General features: G+C 39.3%; 1 protein-coding gene across 1 annotated transcript; it reads left to right on the top strand.

Annotated features, from left to right (window-relative positions):
- Nucleotides 1-480: 480 nt before the first annotated feature.
- On the top strand, nucleotides 481-16,969 carry LOC118221409 (circularly permutated Ras protein 1-like). Its single transcript, XM_035406457.1, has 21 exons — nucleotides 481-784; nucleotides 1,718-1,826; nucleotides 2,148-2,420; nucleotides 2,560-2,799; nucleotides 3,388-3,522; nucleotides 3,950-4,030; nucleotides 4,233-4,306; nucleotides 4,625-4,813; nucleotides 5,186-5,227; nucleotides 5,596-5,685; nucleotides 5,922-6,073; nucleotides 6,891-6,972; nucleotides 7,174-7,304; nucleotides 10,122-10,206; nucleotides 10,307-10,413; nucleotides 11,382-11,494; nucleotides 11,596-11,707; nucleotides 11,972-12,112; nucleotides 13,028-13,121; nucleotides 15,983-16,012; nucleotides 16,835-16,969. The coding sequence occupies exons 1-21, from the start codon at nucleotides 746-748 to the stop codon at nucleotides 16,928-16,930; spliced, it is 2,415 nt and encodes an 804-aa protein (XP_035262348.1). The 5' UTR covers nucleotides 481-745; the 3' UTR covers nucleotides 16,931-16,969.
- The last annotated feature ends 3,500 nt before the right edge of the window (nucleotides 16,970-20,469 follow it).

Here is a 20,469-nt window from a genome sequence, read left to right as displayed (position 1 = left end):
ATTAAGCTGCATTATCAGGGCTATTTATGAGGTGCAAAAATGGAGATAGATGTGAGAGGTTTCACTCCCTTTTTCATTTTTACAGTGCCTGATAGTCTTCCCTCTCCCCTCCCTTTTTTCTGTCACTTTACTCCTCCTATCCCACACGCTTGTTTCTCACTAAAGCTGTGACCTGCTCAGAGACTGCCTCTTCAAGCAGGGAGCAGGTACTGGTAAGTGCCAATGTGTCCCTTCTCTGTTGGATTTGTATTGTACCTTGTGTCTCACCATATATCTACACTCCATGGTATTTAATATTATGTTCTTTCTGCATTATTTTCTGCCTGTCTCCAAGATCACCTCTCTGATTTGATTCATTGTTGCTTTTCCAGAATCTTTCAGTACATTATTGTGAGTATTGAGTTGCACTGAATGTCTATTCTATGTACGTCTACATTGTTTGTGGCATTCTGTGTGCCTTTCTGAAGTGTACCACAAATGCCTTTATGTTATGCTATACAATGTATAGACATTATTCTTTCCTTTTCCCAACCATTGTCCTTCTGACATTTGCATATAATGTATGGCACACTTGCGTGGGAAGAACCAGAATGACAGGACTGGTTTGACAGGACAGCTGTGGGGCATGAATGTAAACAAAGAACAGCAGGAATGAAAGAAATGCATTTGCTCATGGTGATTGCTGCACACCAATACTGCGTTTTGCATGAATGAAATGCATGGATAATGCAGTGGAGTAAAGTTGATGCAGTGGAAGCTGTTGAAGATCAAAATGAAAAAGAAAGTAAGCTTTTGTCTTTACTGTTAGAATTTTGGGCTGGCCATGTGATCCAGTAACACACTGTTGCTCTGAATGTGAGCACAACCAATGATCTTGTCTGACCCCAACCTACTTGTACTGACTGGCAGATGACCACACCATTCAATAAAAGCATCATGACATAGAAGTGTCATCAAATGATAAGCGTTGCCATGAAATTCTTGAAAAAGCTCTTTTTGGAAAAGTACCATAATGAAAAATGTATTTTGGAAAAACCATTCAGGATATGGCTCTGAATCTTTGAATGGTGCCCAGAAAAGCATGGACAGTCAGAAATTATTTTGTAAATGCTATGTAAAAGTTGTGTAAGTCGCTCTGGATAAGAGCGTCTGCTAAATGCCTGTAATGTAATGTAATGTAATGTAAAATGCAGGAGGAATGCAGGCAGATAGCAAGCAAAATTAACAAAAAAAGATTAAACAATTAGAAAACATTTAGAATTAAGGTTTTCACTTAGAACTTGATATCACTTTAAAAAATGTTTTTAATTTCTGTTCCCTGAACCATTTCTAATCGCTGTTTATAAATAGCATGTAATCCAAGGTTTATCTGAGGGCTTGAGAGAATGAGTAGCCTACCACAATCTTGAATGTAGGCAGAAAAGTTCAGTCCAGTGGAGGTAGGATTTAATATTTAGTGAAGATAATAAATTGAAGTTTAAAATCAGGACACACATAAGGGATTATCATCCATGATTTATCTCCATATTAAAGGATGAGCAGTAAACTGACATGACTGCAAGCATAGACTTATGAATAACCTTAGATTAATTTTCTACTAACGTGTGCGTGCATGAATGTGTGTGGATGTATGTGTATATGTTTTCATGTAAATGTGTAGGTGCATAAACATATCAATTATTTGAGCACACAAATATGCAAATCTCAATTTTTACAGGACAGTTTCATTCAACCAATGGAATTTGCTTGTGGATTTGTTTATATCCCTCCTCTAATCAATCAGAAATCATCCCAGAAACCAAACCATAATGTTTTTAAGCGTTCAGGTGAGACATTGATTGTTAATGCATATAGTCACTTATCAGTGTATTTTCTAAACCAGTAACTTTTAATTATTGTTTATGAATTTATATAAGTCACTGCGAAGTTCCTTTGAAAATTACATTAATCTTTCATTTTCTCTCATTTTCTTTCTACACAGTAAATTCTCCCCTACTCTCTTCTGTTCTCTCTAATTTAACTACCTTCTTTGTTGAAGTCATTGCCATTTATATTGTTGATTCAAAGGACAGAACTAATTATCTGTTCATTAATGACATATTTCAAAATGCTACTCTTGTTTTACACTGGAACCCTATTGTTCTTAGCTCTCCTCCCTCCTCTCAAAATACGGCGTCCTCGCACACCTCCTCCTCCACCTCCTGCTTCTGCTGAGAAATCTCACAGGCCTCCAGTTGCCTCCCCAGAAAAGAGAATTTTGGGACAAATGGGGGGAGGTGAAAACCAAAAGAGTACAGGGAATAACCTGCATGTGTATGACAATTCAGCTTTCTTCCTCAAAGCTAAAGCTAGCGACCCTGCCCCAGAGGGTCCAGGGAGGCCCCTTGCACCTCAGTCATCACCAGCAGTGCTCAGAAAAGGTAAGAGGCAGAATAATCAGTCAGTGAGTGTAACCTAAACTCTTTGTAGGACCTGACAGCGTACAGCACAGTCTCAGAACTGACACTGAATGGGACTACAATGAGTGTTTACACAGTTTCTCTCTTCTTCCTCATATAGCTCTTTTACCTCCACCAATCAGGGCCCAGCTGGACAACCTTTGTCCTCCAGCACCTGCTTCACAGGCTCTCAAAGACCTCAATTCCAGCTCTCAAGAGCAGGGGCTGACCTATGACCTTCCCAAGGAAGAACCAAAGATTGAGGAGCATCCATTAGATCCTGAGTATTCATATAATATCCCAGAAGGCAGTGGGGTGGATCTTCTCAGTGTGGCTAACAGAAAGTTACCTGTAAAGTCAGGTGAGCTTATGTTTCCTAAATGTTAGTGTATGGAATACTCCAGTGGTTCTCAACCTTTTTTGACCCAAAGCCGTCTTGTGTCCATGGTACTGTAATATTCCAGAACCCCCATACAAAGCAAACAAACTTTTCCCCTTTCATAGCAAACACACTATGAGAGTGTGACATCTACAGAAAGTGAAGAGGTTATTATATTTATATACTATTAATTGTTTCCTTTGTGTTATTGATTTAGCAGATGTATTACTTAGGTATGTATGTTTTGTGATTGAAGCTTTCAATAACTTCCCATCATCTGAAGGCCCCCTGGCAGCTCTTTTATTACTAGGTTTTATTAAAAGTAATGACATATGACATTGACTATAGCATTTAATTATATGATGCCAAATGTCATTTATTTTTTGTTGAAATAGCAAAGGCACATTGATAGCTGATTAATTGGCTGTTCCCCATATCACACTTTTTGGTTGACATGGGGAGTTTTTTGATGAATGAAAAGTCAGTCTATAATAGGAATTTAAATGCTACCCCACAGGTAAGATTTACCCCACTCTCATTCCAGAGAGTCATGTTTTGCTCTGATTCTAGCACCACCTCTCCCTCCTCGCCCTTCCTTTATGAAGAGATTCCCAGAATACTTAATCCTGTTGCCTAAATCCTCCACGCCTTCCCCTCCCATTGCCCCCCGGGTTGACCCTCACGCCCCAGCCTTCACCAATCCAGGTAAGAGTCAGTGTTTTTTTGAGGAGCTGGTTCAATATTCACTGATTTAGGAAAGGGTATATGGATGTTACAACCATACACATGCATGCACCTTTGTCACTGAGACATTTATTCATGGTGTCGGCTGTGATTAAGAAAGACCTATCTTGTCCTGTAATCACATCCGCTGTTCTTTCAGTGTGTCCATCACTTAAAGAGCAGCATCAGTATGTTTCCGGCCATATCAGCTGTTGTGTCAGTCTGCACATCACCCACTCACTCAATCAACTTAGTAGCTACAGGAGGTGCATATATCACCTCACAGAAGTGTCAGTCACGGTGTTTAAGTCAGCACTCCAGCTTTTAGGTGAACATGTGTTCTTGTGATGCCAGCTGTGATTAAATGATTCCTTATTCAAATGCTCATTGATGTCAATGAATTATACAGCATCCCTGGATAACCAACCATTGCCAGGCAACCCAAATGTAATTCTTGTTAGTTTGGGGACTCTTGTGACTGAAGAAAATGGTAGGTAAATTATGACTGTGATATTTGTATATATAATGTGTGTGTATGCACATAGTGTGACACTTCCACCCAATGCTTCTGTATAGTACCACATTAATTTTAATTAGTAGTTCAGACTCATTCAAATTATCTGTTAGACTGATGTCTGACATAATATAAATCCAGTATGATGCTGATTGTGTTTTTATTTGTCGAATTGCAGTTCAAACAATGCAGGGTGTGCCCAGCTCCTGCTCACAATGTGGATCCGCCCTGGATTCATATTATGACAACATGGTAATTTGCACCAATTAACATGGTTATTAGAAGAATAAACACAATGAGGTAGATAGCATTTAGCACACATTAAATGTCACAAAAAATAATTATAATAATAATTACAAAGGAAAATCATTTTTGTGGCCTGTCAATGGAAAACAAAGCAAACAAGTATATGTGTTCCTAACTTTTATATCTCATTTTGTCCCTATTAGCAATAACAAGATTTAACCAACAAAAAATATTTTTGCAAATATTCTGAAACCTGAACCATTTTGATGCAGAGTTTCATTTATTTTTCACACACACTCCACTCTTCTGTGTTCTTCTCTCGAGGTGAACAAGTGTTACTTCTGCCAGCCATGGGAGCCTGGGACTCCCCCTTCCTCTCAACCTAATTGTCCTCCAATGGGGTGCCAGGACTGTCTTTTCCTCTTGAACCCTGATGAGCTTGCCAAATTGCCAACTGAATCACTGCTCATATTCTGTATCGATATCTCAGGATCAATGTCTATGACCTCACAAGTATGCACTGGTCTGTGTCGATCTATGTGGGGTGCCTTTGCTAGGGTCTTGCATCTGTGTATTATTGCCACATAATGCTTAATGCTTGAAATCAAAATTTGAAAGTTCAGCTCTAGATTTGCACGACTAGTCTTTTAACCTAAAATTTGATAGTTTCAATCATTTTTGGTTTTTTTAAACACACATCCACATTACTGATTGCCAGTCATAAATCACCAGTCCTAATGGTGTACAATGGACTAGTGAGTATTTCTAATTGAGCATTATCACGCATTGACCAGGTTTGAGATCAATAATATTACCAAATCTAGCTAATTTTATGGTTTATTCTCTGTCTATTGTACTCCGCCTTCTCTCCACTCTCTGTCACAGGTGACTGAAGCTGGGAAGAAAACCTACAAGTCACGTCTTCAGGTGATGTCATATCCTGGTTACTAGGCTTAGAGAACTTATGTTGTCTCTGGGATTGAATGGGTGGAATGCTGTTCTTCTGGCCTTCTTCCACCAGAAAACCTAAACAAATATAACACAACCATACTTGGACATATTATGCTGGTGCTTAAAACTTGACATATTTTTACATACCATAGTTTTCTTATAAAAGTAACTATAAAATATATTAAGCATTTCTCTTAGAGAAAGGATTGGTTTAGACATAGCTGGAGGCATTTTTTATTACAGGTGATTGTTGAAAATGATGATGCTTCTGATGGTCATGTAATTGTTTAAAATGATAATAGTCATGATGAAGATGTGATGATGACCCATGTTGATGTCCCCAGTGTGTACAACAGGCAATGGTACAGTGTATTTGCAGTCTGAATGAAAGAAAGCCACAGACTAGAGTGGGACTTATCACTTTCAACAACCAGGTATTGCCTGTACCACATGACAGCATTTGTCCTATTTGCTTATTGTACACTATGTACAATATGTCTTTGTTTTTTTGTGGTTAAAGTCACTCTCTGTTAGTATCTGCCTACTGTATTGTGGTCTGGTACTATACGGTCTATAGCCGTATGTTTGCTCATTTGATGGTGCTTTCTCGTTCTTTTCACCCACATTATCATTTTTCTTTTTCCTGTCTCTTTTTGTATTTTTCTTTGAGGTGACACTGCATGGCCTTGGGGAGGTGCCCACCCGGGTCTTCAAGGAGGCAGAGCTCATTGACAGTGATTACCTGAAGGAGGCAGCACTGAGCTTCCCCCGCCCACTGCCTCTCTCAGAGAGCAGCGAGCACCTGGAGAGACAAATCCAAAGGTACAGAAAGCAACAGCCACAAGAGAAACAGAAAGACCATTAATAAATGGACAAACATGCTTATTTTGAACTGAGCAAACTTTTTTTTTTTTTTTACATTTTATAACATTTATGAGGATAGAAGATAGAAATTTATGAGGAAGTGCTCTCATCCAAAAGTAAAAAACAAATAACAAAGAGCAACAAAACAAGAACAAGTCATGAAACATGATCAAACTCAGAAAAAGGACAACAATTAACTAGCAACTAACAAAGGTACCAACAAATGAACTGCATTAATGGAAATATTAATGATAATAGGAGTACAACTCCACTGTATTGGTGATAGCTGGTTTGTCAGTTAAGATTGAATGTGTTGAGAAATTTCTTCCCCTGCCAATCAATTATTCAAAGGAAGTTAAAATTGCACAAACCAGGAAGGCATTTAAACACACAACATATAAACAATGAATGTAATGATCATATGCTACATAATCAAACAGTTAATCCATCTTGACATAAAAATCCATAGTTCTGTGCTTGAGATAAGAGATGCAGGGGTTGAAGCAGGACAGGAAGGCTTTAAGAAAAGCAAGCCTACAAGATCTTTGGAGAAAATCTCACAAATGCGGCACAAATATCTGAATTATAGAGTGATTTGATGTAAGTGAGATAAAATGCGATAAATTAAAAGTTTTCCTAGAAACAGCTGATTTAATGAGAAATCTTGATTGAATTCAGATTATTGTCAGAGGAAGAACGGGAGGTGACTTTTTGGGAAGATCAACCAATGTCTGCTATACTTATGTTTGAATTTTTACTGTTCTGTCACCTTTAGGCTTACGGAGAGTGGAGCCACAGCACTTGGTCCAGCAGCACTCATTGCCATAACCATGGCCTCTCGAGAACCTGGGTCAGAGGTTAGTTTGTGCTGGTCCACATCTCTTATCTGGTTTTCTGGTGTTCCTTTCCCATGTTCAATAAATATATCTATTTCGGCTGGAAATCTGGGAATATTGTTTGCTCTTTCACAAAAACGAATTAGATAAATGGTATATAGATTATGATGACTGTGGTTGGAAATTCAAGTCAGTGGGGAAAGTTAAGATTCTCTCCTGTAGGTGGTCATCTGTACAAACGGCAAGGCCAACACAGAAATGGGGAACCTCGATGTGGATGATAAGGACCCTCATTCACTGATGTCCTCCACCATCTTCTACCAGGACCTGGGGGAGTATGCTGTTAACCAGGGGTCAATAACATACTATTCTCACTATCTCAGGTGTATCAGCAGGATAAATGGAGCCAGTGCAATGATACACAGTGGTAACAGCCCTAAGCTAAGGCCATGATGTAACCAACAGTGCCATTTGGAATGACTAAAAGTACTGAGGCAGATGCACTATGACTTCCATGAGGGAAGGGGCAGGAAGACGCTGCCCATCTAATAAAGTATATTACCTCATCAATTCTCTAGAATAGGGAACTCTAAAATTAGAGAACTGTAGTAACCCACCGAAAAGGTCCTAGTTATATCATTATAATGTGGCCAAATTCAGCCACAGTATGTCAAGCCCTGACTGTGTAAACCACTAGCAGAGCAGATAATATCACACCATCTAGCTTGGAAGTGTCTCATTAATTATTATGCATTTTGTAGAGAACAAATCCAGTTATGCCATGGTGACTGACAAGGACTTTTGTGCAATCTTGCTCTTGCTTGATTGCTTGTGCCTGATACACACTCCAGGCACAAAATTGTAGAAGAAGGAGTTTGTCAGAGTTAGGAAAAATTTGTTGGAGGATGTATTATCAAGTGTGTAATTGATATTTAATTTGAGTTTTTATAACCCATATTATAAGATAATACGGTTTTGCTCCTAAGGTGAAAATCTTTGTTTCCGTTAGGGAACAGAAAGGGAACTTTCTACCTTTTCTACTGTTAAGCACTGGTTAGCTAATTCTGCCACCTCCTTGCTGTTGTTTGTTTTGTGTTTTTCGTACTCTCAGGACTAATCCTAACTGTTGTTAGATAATTTGCCACTGTTGTTAAGTTGCTAACCTTAACAAGTTTTTTATAACCCAGTTCAGATAAATTTAGGTTGTCCTAAGATCTAAATAAAATATAACCTAGTACAAGGTTATTTTATTCAGTTAATGCCATTTATAAAAATCTAAGTTAGATAATTATAATCCACTTGATTAATTCATTGCGTAACATTAGTTAAATGTGCCTTGTTTTGCCCTTCCGGTTTCTGCTACTAGCTGTTCAAAGCCACCTAATGCATTTCTAAGTCCTGGTCTTAGTGTCTTCGTCTTTGGAGTAACTTTATCTAGACATAGAGAGAGATAGGGACATAGTCAGGGGATTAAAATGTGGCCAAAGCTGTGTTAAGGTTGCAGGATGATCGTACTTCTGGACAGCAATTTCCTGGAGGAGTTCGTCTGCCACCGTTTTTAGCTTATTGAGCACCTTGACAGCAAGGTCCTTAATCTTGAGGGCCAGCTTGCTGGACTACACATTTCACAATAGTTAGACTTCCAGGAACTAACTTGTACATTCTTCAAAGAGCTGGGGTGCACACCACAGCTGGGAAGGGGTTCTTTGGAGGTGTCTGAAAATGCTATTATCAATATCTCTGACCACCTCACCTCTTCGCCTGGCATTTTGCTTGTAGCACTTGAGGGTGCATCCTCAACGGAGGTGTGGGTGCAGTGTTGCCAATTTAGCGACTTAGTCGCAAGATCTAGCAACTTTTTGACCTTCCCTAGCGACTTATCTAGCGACTAACAACAAATTTGGCGACTTCTGGCAACTTTGGCAACCTCCATTCTCGTTGTCGAGAAACAGCAAAAATCACCTTTCACCGATTTGTGAATGGCGTCACGTCTGCCTTTCCTAGTGCTCTAGCATTGATTGACCTATGTAGAGTCAGCCGCTGTAATTACACGGAAGTAGATGTTCTACAGATCTAACAGATACTATGCAGCTTGGGCAGACACAAAACCTACGCTATGCCTATCGCCGTGCATGGCTTAACATACGTTTTTTAATATATGCAAATGATTATGTGGTGACGTCATACATATGCAAATTAACGTATGACATCATCTAGCGACTTATAGAGGAGGCCTTAGCTACTTTCCATAGAAAATAGTTGGCAACACTGTGTGGGTGTGGTTGAGGACAAAGGAGTGGGGTTCACAATCACAGAGTCTACAAGGGCCGCAAAATCATACATAGTATGCCTTTAAAGGATCTTGTTGGTCTCTAATAACTTACCTTCTAAATACAGTATTGCAATGATTTCTTGTTTATCAACAAGAATCTCTTATAAAGGTGCATCAATTTATGCTGTTGTTCTGTGTGATTTCACAGTGTAGCTACGTCCATGTTATCTGGCTAACCTGCTAAAACCTGCGGTTTCACTTGTTTGGATTTAAAACTCTGTTGCCCTGGCAGCAACTTTTGGCTGAATTGTGAACTTGCTTCGTGAAACTGAAAAACCGAAAGTTTATGCCAAAATGTAAACCAAGTAAGCCACTGTGGCATGGCTCGGTTTGTGGGAGAAGTTCAGGGCAATCAAAGGACCACACTCACTGGTTAAGTGGGCAGTGGGCACATGCACTTAGAGAGCATTACCAATTAGAGTCCTGGTATTTAAAGTGTGCCCTGTTCTCCGGTAGGAGGCCGAGACTGGGAGCTCATGCCGAGAGCGCGGTTATGATTTTTGGTTCGTTTTATTTTTGGAGTTTTGTTCGAAGAGAGGAAAGAAAAAGAAAGCAATCCACCACAGAAAAGCTGGAGGAGCTGGTGCCGGCTGGAAAGCGGGCCAGCTATGGGCAGCACATGGGAAAGTGGTCATGCCGTTTTACTTTCTTTTGTCTTCGTTATTTTAGCTTGTTGTTTTAGTTTATTGTTTTTGCCTGGAACTCGTGAGGGGGAAGGCTACAAGTTGGCCGTCTCTAGAAGGTTTTCTTTTTCATCTTCAGCAGGCGGTAACCTGGTCATTGGAGTAAGCGTGCATCTCTCTCTCGCTCTCTCTCTCTCTCTCTCTCTCTCTCTCAGGATACTTGTATCAGTGTTGTCTATAGAGGGAACAGACTGTAGACTGCATGAACTGGGGAGACTAGCTGACAGAACTGGAGGGAAGGTAAGACCTCATTCGTGTCCCCTGCTCCCAATTCTCCCTTCTTAGATTGTGAAAGCAGATTTAAGCTTTGTGATTGGGCATGTCCTGTCTCTTCTCTCAGGTAGTGATTGCCAATCCAAACAAACTGCAAACAGAGCTCCAGCAGGTGTTGGAGAGCAGGATAGTGGCCACACACTGCAGTGTTACCTTGCTGCTACCCACCACACTGTGAGTGAAAAAGGAGTGTTGTACAGCCATTATATATGGGGGGTTCTATAGCTTTTTCGACCAGCTATTACCTGCCTTTTATTCTCACATTAACGCAGATTTCACTCCATTCCTTTGTTTTCATAAACAACATGTGAAATTCATATGAACTTTGATCAAGTGTATTATTGGATTGTTTATGCAAACATGCAACTGAAACTTTATCACCAAAAGTATCTGGACACCCCTTAGTCTGAGACTGTTTTTCATGATTTGAGCTAGGCCCCTTAGTGCCAGTGAAGGCAAACCATAATGCTACAGCATATGATCACATTCTAGGCGAAGGCCCTTGCCTGTTTCAGCACGGTGTACACGGTGAGGTCCATATAGAAATGGTTTTGTCAAAAGGCATGGAAAAACTTGACTGGCCTGCATAGAGCCCTGACCTCAGCCCCATCCAACACATTTGAACTGCGAGTCAGGCCTAATCACCCAATCAGCGCCCAACCTCACTAATGCTCTTCTGGCTGAATGGACGCAAATCCCTGCAGTAATGCACCAACATCTTGTATAAAGCCTTCCCAGAAGAGTGGAGGTTGTTATAGCAGAAAAGGGTGGACCAACTCCATATTAATGGCCATAATTTTGGATGAGATGTTGAATGCCCGGTGTCCACTTACTTTTGACGATGCAGTGTATTATTGAAGAGATTTAACCCTAATTTAGAGTAGGACCAGTTGAGTTTCTGTGAAAGGGTCTATTCATATTCTGTAAACATATTTAAGGATGAGCTATATTTCAATATTGAGAAGTGCATGTTGAAATCCTCCATACTTATAAATTTAAGTGATACATTTATGTATGTGTCAGTGTACGAGTGTGTGTAAATTTGTGTGTCCTTGTATTTATACATCTATACGCATACTGCAGGCTAAGGCTAATACTCTAACTGTCTGTGCCATCTCCCATAATGCTTTCTCTGTTTCCAGGACTGTGAAAGGAGAGAGGGAGCAGGGACACAAGGCGATCAGGGAGGTGGGGAATGTGACTGCTGACAAAGAGATCACCTTCAGGTTCCGAGCAAGCGAGCAAGACACACAAAGTTAGCATGACTGTTCAAGACCAGACTGTGCTTTCAGTACTCTATTTCTCTGATGGGCTGTCTTACAAGTTACTAGACTATGTTTTCTTTTTCCTTCTTAGTCCTGCTCTCGGGTGGCTGTGTGTTCGTTCAGTTGCAGATCAGATACAGAAGGATGGATGGACAGACAGTGCTCAGAGTACTCTCAGTAGACAGGAGAGTAACTCAGGATAGGTGAGTGGCTGACTGCAGTTCCCTGAGTCTTCCATGGTTTATAGTTTGCTGATGTGTTTTGGTAGAGGTGCCCGTAAGTTGCACAAATATTTTATTTATCTGACCTGTATTTTTCTTACTGTCATTGTTGAGGGAGTGTACTATATAACCTTTGGGCAGTCAGTGGGTGTGGTGTATAAAAGATAGAACCCTCCAATAAAACTCTTCTTCTGAAGTTTCTTCAATTCCCACACAATTCATGCATTAATTTGTCCTCTCTGTCAGCTCCCAGGTCCTTTTCTCGCTCTCTTTGTCTATACTTCAGCTCAATGCCTCCCAGTCCTGCGCTGCATTGGCTGTAAGAGGCCGTTATAAGGATGCTCTGAGTGAGGGGGAGACTCAGAGGAAACTGATGGAACGAGCATTGTAAGTTGTCAGAGTAAAGACATTGACCTTTACACAGGACACTTGCCTTTGTAGATGTTGTAACAATAATAATAATAATAACAACAATAATAATAATAATAATAATAATAATAATAATAATAAAAATAAAATCTTGGGTTGCACTTGATTCCTTTCCAGATATTGATATTGAAATACAGATTATCGTGATGTTGTGTGCCATGCTGGACACCAAACCCATTGAGATTTATTTGAGAATTATTGATACAACATTTCTAGAACTTGTACTGGGGGTTGATCTTTTTCATTTCTTAACAAAAAAAAAAGTTCACAAATCAGGACTTATTCTCTGTGAAATGAGTGTTCAATTGTTCAAGAGCACACAGTTGAACATTGACACAGAACGACAGGATTTCCTATTTCCCTAGCAAGTTCCCAGCTCAGGTTTTGCGATGTGAAGTTCTTGCATGTTGCATTCTCTTGTGAAAGGAGTTGGTGCACAGACGAGATTGTGTTTTTACCTGTATTAGTTTGATGGAAAAGTTGCATAAAATTATGTGGATTTAATTCAAATGAAGTTGGATGGCCACCACATGCTTCATGATTTTGGAGAGGAAGAGGGGATTTAAAATAGGCCTGAAGTGAAGTCATCTGAAGCAACAGCGTTTTTGAGGATAAGACTGACATCTAGTACAGCAGCACCAACATATTCTCTGGGTGACTGTGTTCTAATCATGTGCATTGTGTGTAGAATTTTAACAGTGCCCCTCTCATTTATTATGACCATTGTGACGCTTTATTTTACAGAAACCAAAATATGGTTACATAGTCTATTTCCCAATTTAAACTACAGATGGTGCTATTGTTTAACTTTTATAACAGGGCGCTGAATGTTTTACTTGGTAGGACATAAAAAAATAATCTTTTGTGTCCCAGAAACCACATGAGAAGTCCTGAAGAGAAACAACAATACACACAGTGGGTGGAAAATATGGCTCACATCTACGACAATATACAAAACTACAAAGGGGTGAGTCCATCTATCACATTGCATGCAGCCACGCTAAGCTTAAGTGATTGTCTTACCAAAAACATATTCAGACACAACATTATATCCCATTGTATTTCTGTGTCTAGGTGGTAAACGTAATTTGACAGCCAGGAGTAGGATTACTGGCAACCTTGATAAAGATGCACAAAAATTGGTGGGGTGAAATCTGTTATTTTTGCTATAGACTTATGACAATTGGATTTGAGATCAAAGAATGAAAATTGGAGGAGAACATAAAAACAGCTTCTACTGTAAAATGTAAATATGTGAAAACGTATATGCCATTAAAATGCCTAAGAAATAAAAACTTACTTCTGTACTGTTGCCTCATATTCATCTTTTTATCTCAAACCAGAAAGTATTTTAGCAAAAATAACAAATTTCACCCTACCATTAACGTACTTTTGGAAGGCACTATATATTGTCATTTTCACACATAGGAAATATTGTACTTTATTGGTGACTCAATGGAATCAACAAAAATAACAAATTATAAATATATAAAATATTGAAAAAAGAAACTGGTGTCACACCAGTTTCTAACTGTGCTTAGTGGTATATTTAGCCATTTATGTATTTATTGTACCCATTATCTGATTTGATTCATCCTTTCTTTGACTTCCCTGGTGTTGGATGACAAGGGTGTATTTTACATGCATGTTATCTTATTTTTATACCCTAGTGAAACTGGAAGTGATCAAAGGTCACAATACAGTTCCTTAAGACTGAGATGAACTTAAATACTGTGCTGTGGAAAAGTATTTGCTTGCTTTGTATTTGTTTGAGGAATCTTTGGTGTGGGAAGCCTTCTTTTGCTTTGATTTATTTAATGAAAAGTTAACAAACACCCATATCACACAAAGTATTTGCCCCTTAGTTACTAAATCAACTAGTTAACCCAATTTCATTCATAATCAGGCTTGATTGCAGCCAGCCCTGTTAAATCTCACTCATATAGATCTTTACCATCAGAGTGAAGTAGTCACCACAAAGTTTCCAGCAGCACACTATGCTACAATCAAAGGAAATTCCAGAAGAGATGAGCAATAAAGTTGTTGAAATATATCAGTCTAGAAAGGGTTCATTCATAAGGCTCTAGGTCTCCACTGAACCACAGTGAGAGCCATTATCTCCAAATGGAGAATGGTTGTGAATCTTCCCAAGAGTGACCGGCTCGCAAAAACTTCTTCAAGGGTGCAACGATGACTCATGCAGGAAGTCACAAATGATACCAGAAGAACATCCAAAAAAATGCAGGCCTCCTAACCTCAGCTAAGGCCAGTGTTGGGTTGACTCCACAATAAGAAAGAGTCTGGTCAGAAATTGGATTCTTGGGAGAATAGCAAGGCGGAAGGCACTGCTTACCAAGAGAAACAGCAGTGGTCCTCTCACATTTGCAAAAAAGTTCCTTGATGATCCACAAAGCATTTGGGATAATGTTCTATGGACAGATGAGTCAAAAGTGAAACTTTCTGGATGACACGGGTCCCATTATGTCTGGCGTAAAGCAAATACAGCATTTCACTGTAAGTACATCATACCAACAATGAAACATGGTTGTGGTAGTGTGATGGTGCGGGGATGCTTTGCTGCCTCAGGACCTGAACAAATTGCTGTTATTGATAGAACCATGAATTCTGCTCTGTATCAGAAAATTCTTAAGGAGAATGTCCAGTCATCCGACCGTGAGCTGAAGCTGAAGCATAATTGTTTTACGCAGTACGACGATCCAAAACACAAAAGCAAGTCCGCATCTGAATGGCTGAAAAGAAACAAAATTTAAGTTTTTGAGTGATATAGTCACAGTCCTGACTTGAACCCAATAGAGATTCTGTGGCAGGAGCTGAAATGAGCAGTTCATGCTTGAAAACCTACCAATTTGTCTGTATTAAAGCAGTTCTGGAAAAAAGTGTGGGCTAAAATTCCTTCACAGCAGTGTGAAAGACTGATATCAAACTATAGGAAGCATTTGGTTGCAATTATTGCTGCTAAAGATGGTTCAACCATCTTTATTAAGTTTAAGGGGGAAATTACTTTTTCACAGGGGAGATATCGGTGTTTGATAACATATTTAATTAAATAAATTAATTAATAATTGTAAACATGTGTTTTCTGTTTACTCAGTTTCCCTTTGTCTAATATTACATTATATCTAAAGACCTGACTGTGGAACACAAAGAGTGCTTATGCACACATAGTAATACTTCTGTTGATGTGGATGGCATCACTCACTGCTGGAAAATTAATCATACTACTTGACCTCACTTTGTCCATGTGCCCTTCCCTTCATTGTGACAAATATGCAATGGTAGAAGAAATCAGGAAGGGGGCAAATAAATTTTCACTGCATTGTATTTAAGTTCATCTCAGTTTTAAGGAACTGTATTACTTTTTCACAGCCTTCTAAGTAGAATTTTATTGTACATTTATGGGTGCCAATAATTTTTTATACCTACGGTTTTGAGAAAAATAGTATTGCTCAATAAAACAACTTTTTAAATTAAAGAATAGGTGCAGTTCTAAAATGTGTTGTTTATTTTATACCTGCCTTTTCCCCTCAATTTCATTAGACTGTTGGTTCAATTTTGTCTATGAACTATACCAGATACCAGAAATAGCCATACAAACATAGCACCTCCTTCAATGATACACACTGTTAACTGCAAATATTGAAACAGTATTCACTCCTAATACTCTAGTGTAGTTTCTGTAATAAAATGCATTATTAATAGTACTGCAACAATGTTTACGTGATGCATTCTGTTATTTAATTGTTTATATTCACAGCATTCATAAATAATTAATTTTTGTTCATAAACATATATCTCTCTGTCCCCCAGAACAATTCTGGTTCCATTACAGACACACAGGTAATGAACACTACTTTATGGTTCTACATGTGTGTACCTTTTGCACACACAAGCATGTACATTGTTTTTGTTTTGTGTTTTATTATGTATGTTCATCTACAGTATCTGTTTTCAATGGTGTGTGTGTGTGTGTGTGTGTGTGTGTATGTGTCTGTGTGTGTTTATGTGTCTCTGTGTTGATGCTTTATTTAGCTATAGTTCTGTATTGTATGTAGTGTGTCTGTGCTGTGCTCTAGGAGTCAAATTTGCATGGAACAGTATGAATGATAATGTGCTTGAGTTGTCTATTACTGGTCTACTTGTCTAAAGGACACCCTCTGTCCTAGGTTTCGGACCAGCTTGTAATCATGTAGAGCTACCTGTCTACATTTTATGTAAATAAAGAAACCCTTTGCCCTTTGGTAATCTCTATTACAAATAATAAAATTCTCGGCCTGTCTGGTTGGATGACATCCTGACTGTATTTACGGTTTGTTCCCCTATTCGTCCCAACTGTCTCAGCTCCAGATTGCAAATTACTGTCTGATAGCCCTATGAAACAATACGACTGAGCAAGGAGGGGCTCTGAAACTCATCCACAGAGGCAGAATTAATGTGCCTTTTTAGTGGAGACTCTTTAAAGGGGGGGTTCAATCAAGAAAGTGGCTCAGTTCAAGGTTTCAGTTAACCTAATTAATGAGAATGTCAAGACAGCGTTGGAGTCAGCGGGGCCCCCTGGGGGGTGCAAGAGAGGGCTATAGTTCAGCGCAGGGAGATCTGTAGCATCCAGTCAGGACACTGGCTGTGTGCATGTCACATTTTAACTCCTGCCTCCCCCATCAGTCTCTCACTGATACAGGTGCAGCACTTCTTTACGGAATGAAGAATGGCAACAGGAAGTCTGTTTCATTGAAGAATGGGACCAAACCAAAGATGTGAAAATAATCAATCTTCATTTCATTAAAAGATATGATGAGGTGTTGTTGTGAGAAGAAAGGTTTATTCGTACAGCTATATCACAATAGGGAGGTGAAGCAGAAGTTTCGGAAATAATACTTCCAGTATACTCTCCCCTATGAAATAGAGCAGCAAAAGCTAAATATAAGCAAACTCTACGTAATGTTTAAGCCTGGGTTCAAAGTATGTGTTTCAGGGTTTAAATATATTGCTATATGCTGAGTACAAGAGAATTTTAATTATTATTAAAACACCCCATTTTGTGTTTTTAGGTTGCCGAGGTATTCAAAAACTTCCTCTCCCATATTGCTTCCCTTTTCACATCACATCGGCAGGGGTGTTTGTAGTAATCTGTCATCCCAATCCGCACGCATTAAAAAAGTCACTCACAATTTCCCAAATTAACTCGTTCTTTGACAGAAGTCTGTCATCGGTAGACTTATAATTTTGTGGTGCAGAACGATTCAATACTTCATTTGCTTTTATGAAGTTGTCGCTCTTGCCATCTATGATGAAATGTGCTAGCATAGCATGTAGTAATATACCGGAAATGCCGTTTGGCGAGAACTTCGCTTAACCTCCCTATGGGCTATTGTATGGCATGAAGAGCAGCACTGACTGTGGAACACAAAGAGTGCTTATGCACACATAGTAATGCTTCTGTTGATGTGGATGGCATCACTCACTGCTGGAAAATTAATCATACTACTTGACCTCACTTTGTCCATTTGCCCTTCCCTTCACCCGATGTTCAACAATCTGCCCAAGCTGTATGCATGCGCTTGTGTCTTCAGCTTCCCTCCATTTTAATTACTAACATGTCCCCTCATCCCCTGTCCCACTCACTTACCTCCTCTCACCTCATGTCTTTGCTCCTCCTCTTTACTCATCTCTTTCTACTCCCTCCCTCAGTCTCAGTCTAATAATCAGAATTAATTAACAGATGTCAAATTGTTGTCCATTAGCTTAACAAACCAAAATTGGTACAACAAGCATCCCTCTTTCCCTTTTCACTTCCCCATATGCCTATATATTATGTGCTCTTCTCTATCTCCTTGTCTCCTGGCATTTGCCACTTGGTGTATCTGCATAACTCAACCCCCACTCCAGTCCCCCATTTCTGCTCTTTCAAGTAGGCACCATAATGCTTGGGAAAAAGCATATTTTCTTTCTTGATTTGGCTTGGTAGTCCACAATTTAAGTTTCATAATCAAAATTCACATGTGGTTAAAGTGCACATTTCCGCCTTTTATTAAAGGGTATTTTTATACATTTTGCTTTCACCATGTAAAAATTACAGCACTTTTTTCTGCATAGCCCCCATTTCAGGGCATCATAATGTCTGGGACAAAAAATGAAAGTAGTCATGTTTAGTCCTTTGTCGCATATCCTTTGCATGCAATGACTGCTGTAAGACTGGGACCCATAGCCATCATCAAGTGCTGAATTTCTTCTCTGGTGATGCTCTACCAATTCTGTTCTGCAGCCATCTTCAGCTCCTGCTTGTTTCAGGGGCTAGTTTCCTTAGGTTTTCTCTTCAGCATATGAAATGCACATTCAATTGGATTCAGATTGAGTGAATGACTTGGCCGCTCAAGAATTTTCCAGTTTTTGGCTTTGAAAAACTGGTTGAATTTGAGCAGATAAGATGCTTTTATACACTTCTGGATTAATTCTGCTGCTTATATCAGCAGTTACATCATCAATGTGAGTAGCTGTGGCAGCCATCCATGCCCAAAGCGCTGCTTTGAATCTTGGGCAATTCGTTTTGGCCTCCACATGTTGCTCTTGCCATCACACAGATACATGTCAATCTTGATCTCCTTTGTTCACAAGACCTTGTTTCCAGAACTCTGCAAGCTCTTTTAGGTATTTCTTAGCAAACTGTAACCATCCTGATTTTGCAACTACTGTAGCTAGTAGTATTCATCTTGCACTGTAGCCTCTGTAGCATATGTAGCTTCTGTTTGGGATGTCTTCTGTGAACAGTAATCACTGACACACCTATACATGCCTCCTGAAGAGTGTTTCTGATCTTTTGGATTGGTGATGGGTAGTTTTTTTTTTTTTTTTTTTTTTTTTACTATAGTGAGAATTCTTTGATCATCAACTGTAGAGGTTGTCCTTGGCCTACCAGGCCCTTTGAAATGACTGAGCTCACTAGTGCTGTCTTTCTCTTTATTGGTGATCCAAACAGTTGATTTTGGTAAGCCTAAGGTTTGGCCTATGTCTCTGACTGTCTTTTTTCTTATTTCTCTGCCTCATAATGGCTTGGATTTCTTGATACAACTGGTCCTCATGTTGACAAATGCTGATAACAGACTCCAAAGGCTATCAAAAGCCTAGAATCAAGACTAGATACTGAAAGCTCTCTTATACCTGCACCAAGGAAGCAATTGAACACACCTGACTAATCAGAAATACTGTGAAGCCAGTTGTCCCAAATGTCCTACTATAGTGCTGTGAAACAGTACATATAAAAAGTGCTGTAATTCTACATGGTTAAACTAAAATGTAAGAAAATGCCCTGTAATAAAATCTGAGAATGAACTGTAACCACATGTGAATTCTTTGATTTGATTACTAAAATTGTGGAGTACAGTGCCAAAAAAACAAAAACAAATATGTTTGTCCCAACCATTATGGCACTCACTGTATGTACACTGTACACACACACACACACACACACACACATAATTTTTTTGTTAATTATCATTGCAGTACCCATATTTCTTCCCAACTTCCAAATCACTCTCAATGCAAAGTGCTTTATTGGCTTGATGGCTGAGCAGCACTGCCAAAACTGAACAGTTTTTTTCATAATACATTAAACTGGGCACTGCAACAGTAGGGCAATTTCAAAAGGGGAATTTAATGTACAGGATGTAATGCGGATAAGAACATACTGCCAATACCAACAGAAATGGAGCTATATCCTCAGTAAAGTAGAATTGTGGTACGTGGTCTCTGCTATGTAACCATCTCCTCTGTTGCTTACATTATCAGTTACCATAGTGATCACAGGACATAACTGAATTTAATATTAGAAGAAAACATATAACCGACTAAATGCACAAACCCAGTAGGTCATGACTCCACATGCACTGAAGTAATAAGAGTAAATCTGACTAGTGTGTGGAGAGGAGCCTAATGGCACTAAAGGCCAGGCAGTCACTTCATACATGGCCCTCAGGGTATGTTAAGCCACAACAGATTGGGCAACCACTCCTGTTCTGGGCATCTATCTGTTCGTGTCCAATAAAATAACATTCCTTGGTCGATTTCTCTTTCACGCTCTCTCTTTTTCACGCTGTAAGTGTTCTAATTTCAGTCAGCCTACTCCGCTGAGACTGAAAACCTGTGCCTTGTGAACATCTGCTTTTAAAACGAGAGCTTGATCCAAGCTGTTTGAGCTGTTTTGAGCTTAGCATCTGAACACAGAGTATTGCCATTGTTATTAAAAAAAAGATTTTCCTCCAGAAAGTGAATGCCATTTGGAAATATTTTTCTTTTATACCCAA

The sequence above is a fragment of the Anguilla anguilla genome, chromosome 2, assembly GCF_013347855.1.
Source record: "Anguilla anguilla isolate fAngAng1 chromosome 2, fAngAng1.pri, whole genome shotgun sequence".
Lineage (NCBI taxonomy): Eukaryota > Metazoa > Chordata > Actinopteri > Anguilliformes > Anguillidae > Anguilla > Anguilla anguilla.
This window is presented reverse-complemented; position numbering and strand designations above follow the sequence as displayed.